Consider the following 4,427-nt stretch of genomic DNA (forward strand, 5'->3'; position numbering starts at 1 on the left):
TATCTTGTTTTTCAGATTAATGATAGGTTCCATTCCATTTATAAACTTTTGATTATATCAATTGAATATGACATTTCAACAAAAAAAAACATATATAATCAAGTGTTATATGGTACTCAGTTCGCCCTAAAGTGCTTCTTGTTATAGAAGATTAGAAAGTCTAACTTTGGGCGTGCGGTTCTGCCTTTGAAAGGCATGCAAGCAAATAGCTTTTGACAGGTGTAATTGTTGCTAGTCTTTAACTTTTAACTTCTTCTTTTTTTTTTCTTTTCTTTCTCCTCTAAGTTTTTGGCTTTACAAATGTTTGTGCATGCTTTTTTACTAGTAATGTGAGCCTATAAGATCCCTCCATAATTACATGCAGGTGAAAGAGTTGGAAAAAGCTAAGAGTTAACTAACTTTGTCATGAAGATTTGCATCAAGACATAATTGTACCCAAAATCTTCTTTGTCTAGAAATATATATCATTCATGGTTAAAACAGTTTGAATTCAGGGCTGCCCTCAATAAAATAATCAAATATAAACAAAAGTAGGAGATAAAATTATATTTTAAGGGGCGGGGGGGGAGATATGTCTTGAGTTTTGTTAATTCGTTGGCAAGGAAAATTCAATCATTCTGGTCATTTTTGCATATTATTTTGGTCAAAAAAACTAGGAAAAAAAAATGATGGAAGCCATGGGCAGTTGCCTGCACATCTAATATCAAAATTCAACCCAATTTTTTTTAAGGATTTAACAAATGTTTAGTCAATGAATTATTTTTTGTTTATAAACCAATTTATTTGGTAGTTTGTTTTTTAAAAAATAACTTTTCAAACTATTTTTAAATCGTTTGAAACTATGTTCGAATAATTTATTTTATAGAAAAAATTATGTTCAAATAATTAATTCGCTAGCTTATCAACTTACGAAATTTGAATGTATCTTCTACCAAAATTGAGAATATTCACATCCTTTCATATGGAAGGGTCCTGTTTTTCATTCTTTTTGTAAATATAATGGGCTCACATTTTTAAATTAAAAACACACATATAAGATAAAAGAAGATTTTTATTTATAAATTTAAAATTTATTTAATTTGTTACTTATGTAAGATTTGTAATAATAGCACATTATAAAAAATTGGTTAATAAAAGAAAAATTCATATATACTAAATACGAGTTTTTGATGAAACGGTAAGCACTAATCATCTGACAATCAACTAAGAAAATATTACGTATTTATGTTAAAAATTTTACTAAAATAAATGGCAGGAAGAAACAATTAAAAAGATCGGCGATAAATCGCACCGACCACGAGTAGTAAGGGGCATGATACGCTGACGGCAACCAAATCTTGTAAGCTCCCAAAGAAAACAGCGCCAAGCCGTTATAAGCCGAGCCGTACCACATATCCTTTTCAACGTTCATATTTTACCCAAACGCAAAAACAATAAATAAACGGTCGAAAACCGGCTATAACCGGTAAACAAGAAATTGCATTTGGATTGAATTTTGGGTTCATTTGCATTTGCCAGCCTTTTGCTCAGTGTACCTAACCCCAGTCAGATTCTAACCCTTATGTGTGACCCATCTTAGTTTTATTTAAAGTGAGAGAAACTCTGTTAGGCCAGCTGGGTTCTGATTTGTGAAAGCTCTCTTCACTAAATCTTCCCATTCTGCTCTCTCCCTCTCTCACTTGATAAAACTTTTTTTTTTTTTAATTTCTTTCTAGATGAATGGTCTTTAGACGATTGGAATTTGATTGAGTAATGATGTAAAAGCAAAGCTAGAGAGGGAGAGAGAGAGAGTGAAAAGAAGAAATTTCTTCTCTTGTAGGTTTGGGTTTTGGGGGTGTTTGTATATTTTTTCCTTTTTTTTGGTTTCCTTGGAAGCTTTGGCTTGTTGGGTTTTGGTTTCGGTTTCTTGGTTTGGCTTTCTTCTTGGATGGGAACTGAGAGTAGGGAAGGGATAGTGTTGAAGAAGGAGAAGAAATATGGTGGGGAAGTTAAGAGAGGGCAGTGGTTGTTGTACAGTTGTAAACTACTACAGCCTTGTACAAGTTGGTCTGGTTTTAGACAAGGGAATTACTCTTTCTGCAAGTGATAAAATCTTGCATCTCTATAACAGCATCCCTTGAGCACTTACGAAAAGATCTGACCAAAACAAAAAAAAAACCAACCTCACACATACACGAAAACTATAGACTTTTAAAACAACAACAAGAAGAAAGAGCATCTTTTTGATCTAACTAGAGATCTGTCTTTAAAAGAGTGTTCTTTTCGTCAAGTTCATCAACCATGAAGAGACTTGGCAGCTCAGATTCCTTGGGTGCTTTGATGTCCATCTGCCCAACCACAGGTCTAATAAACAAACCCAGTTTTAACTTCACTTAATTTTCTTGTCTCCTCATTTATAATTCAATCATTCCAAAGGAAAAAAAATCTTGGATTCACATTCAATACATGAAACCAATTTACTTGGTCTGTTTCTTTCAGTTTTTTGCATATTACCCTGTCTTAGTATCTAAATTGTCTATTCGTTTTTTTTCGGTACAGATGAACATAGTCCAAGAAACAACCATATTTACAGTAGAGAGTTTCAGTCCATGTTAGATGGCTTAGATGAAGAAGGCTGTGTGGAAGAATCAGGCCATGTTGCTGAGAAGAAGAGGCGGTTAAGTGTAGATCAAGTTAAGGCCTTGGAGAAAAATTTTGAGGTTGAAAACAAACTTGAACCGGAGAGGAAAGTGAAACTAGCTCAAGAACTTGGCTTGCAACCTAGGCAAGTTGCTGTCTGGTTCCAAAACCGCCGTGCTAGATGGAAGACCAAGCAATTGGAAAGGGATTATGGCCTTCTCAAAACCAGTTATGAAACTCTTAAGGTCAATTATGATACCCTCCAGCATGACAATGAAGCTCTTCTCAAGGAGGTAATAATATTTCACTTATCTTAATAGCTTGGTTGATGTGCCAAGTTTAATTTTCTCAAAGAGTCCTGCTTTTTTCCATAACTTTGAACTTGGTACGATTAGAATTGTGTCTGAATTATCTGTTGATGATGCAGATAAGAGAGCTGAAGGCAAAGCTGAATGGAGAGAGCACAGAGAGCAATCTTAGTGTGAAGGAGGAGGTGATTGTGCATGAAACTGATAATAAAACACTTGAACAAAGTGAACCGCCTCCGGTTTCCTCTCTGGTTACCTCATCAGAGCCAGCAGAACTGAACTACGAGAGCTTCAACAACAGCATTGGATCAGTTGGCGCCACCCTTTTCCCAGATTTGAAAGATGGGTCATCAGATAGTGACTCGAGCGCTATCTTGAATGAAGACAACAACAACTGCAGCCCCAACAACGCGGCTATTTCTTCATCTGGGGTCCTACAAAGCCAACATCTTCTGATGTCACCAACGACAACCTCTTCACTCAATTTCAACTCATCTTCTTCCTCACCATCCTCCATGAATTGCTTCCAGTTCTCAAAAACAACCTATCAACCACCCCACCAATATGTGAAGATGGAAGAGCACAATTTCTTCAGTGCAGACGAAGCTTGCAATTTCTTTTCAGATGAGCAAGCTCCAAGTCTTCATTGGTATTCTCCTGAACAATGGAACTAAGCGGAGAAAGAGGAAGCCAAAGTCACATGTATGTAATATGGGACCAAATCAAATGCAAAGAAATAAGGCAAAACGCAAAGTTGGGTACTTTAAATGAAGCTCCAAGAACTTTGTAAGATGGCAAGTGTGTAAGTTAAGCTACCATGACCTCCGCTGTGCAAAGTTGAAAGATAGAGGTCAAGAATGAAAGGGAAACAAACATGGGAAGAAGTAAATTTGGAGCTGAAGAAGAGGAAGAGAGACAAAAAGTAAGAGAGAAAAGATCGAGAGAGAGAGAGGGAGAGGGAGAGAAGGGTGGTTCACGTGGGAAGGGGGGCTTGCTTAAGGCGAATGGTGAACCACCAAATGGAGGGGCGTGCGGGAATGATTAGGTCGTAATTGGAAGTTTTATTTTCCTTTTTCTTTCTCTCTTCTGCTGTAAATGGAAAAATCTCCGGAATCCATTGGGGGGGGAAGTAAAAGTTTCCTTCTAATGGAGAGAAGCAGAAAAAAAAATAATCATCAATCATCATTTCCTTAAAGCTTCGTTTTACTTGTTTTCTTTATGCCGAAATTTTTAGTTTTCCGAAATTCACGTTTATAACGTATCATTCAAGATTTCTGTGTTTTTTTAACTGAATTTGGCTCAGTTTTTCTTAAAGATTGAACAATTTGACCCTTTACCGTAGTTCTGATACCTTGGACAAACATTATATATCATCCTTTACAACTGGGTTGCTTCCTAGTTGCTAGCAAGCTTATGATTGATGACACCAAATTCTTAGATTCCCTGCCTTGTGACCTTAAACAATTGAAATGAGATTAAATTAAAGGAAAAAAAAAAGCA

At 36.0% G+C, this 4,427-nt stretch overlaps 1 protein-coding gene across 1 annotated transcript; it reads left to right on the top strand.

The window, feature by feature from the left end:
* The first annotated feature begins 1,598 nt into the window (after nt 1-1,598).
* On the top strand, nt 1,599-4,133 carry LOC110409396 (homeobox-leucine zipper protein ATHB-6-like). The gene is made up of 3 exons (XM_021418724.2): nt 1,599-2,341; nt 2,539-2,912; nt 3,047-4,133. The coding sequence occupies exons 1-3, from the start codon at nt 2,281-2,283 to the stop codon at nt 3,599-3,601; spliced, it is 990 nt and encodes a 329-aa protein (XP_021274399.1). The 5' UTR covers nt 1,599-2,280; the 3' UTR covers nt 3,602-4,133.
* The last annotated feature ends 294 nt before the right edge of the window (nt 4,134-4,427 follow it).

Source organism: Theobroma umbraticum, unplaced genomic scaffold (assembly GCF_002168275.2).
Source record: "Theobroma umbraticum cultivar Fairchild unplaced genomic scaffold, ASM216827v3 scaffold_44.0, whole genome shotgun sequence".
In the NCBI taxonomy this organism is placed as follows: domain Eukaryota; kingdom Viridiplantae; phylum Streptophyta; class Magnoliopsida; order Malvales; family Malvaceae; genus Theobroma; species Theobroma umbraticum.

Bases quoted from the DNA above. Each gene is read 5' to 3' on its own strand.
- LOC110409396 (XM_021418724.2), top strand. From the start codon at position 2,281: ATGAAGAGACTTGGCAGCTCAGATTCCTTGGGTGCTTTGATGTCCATC. The intron at 2,342-2,538 runs GTCTAATAAACA...TTTTCGGTACAG, and splicing joins GTCCATCTGCCCAACCACAG to ATGAACATAGTCCAAGAAAC. The intron at 2,913-3,046 runs GTAATAATATTT...TTGATGATGCAG, and splicing joins ATGAAGCTCTTCTCAAGGAG to ATAAGAGAGCTGAAGGCAAA.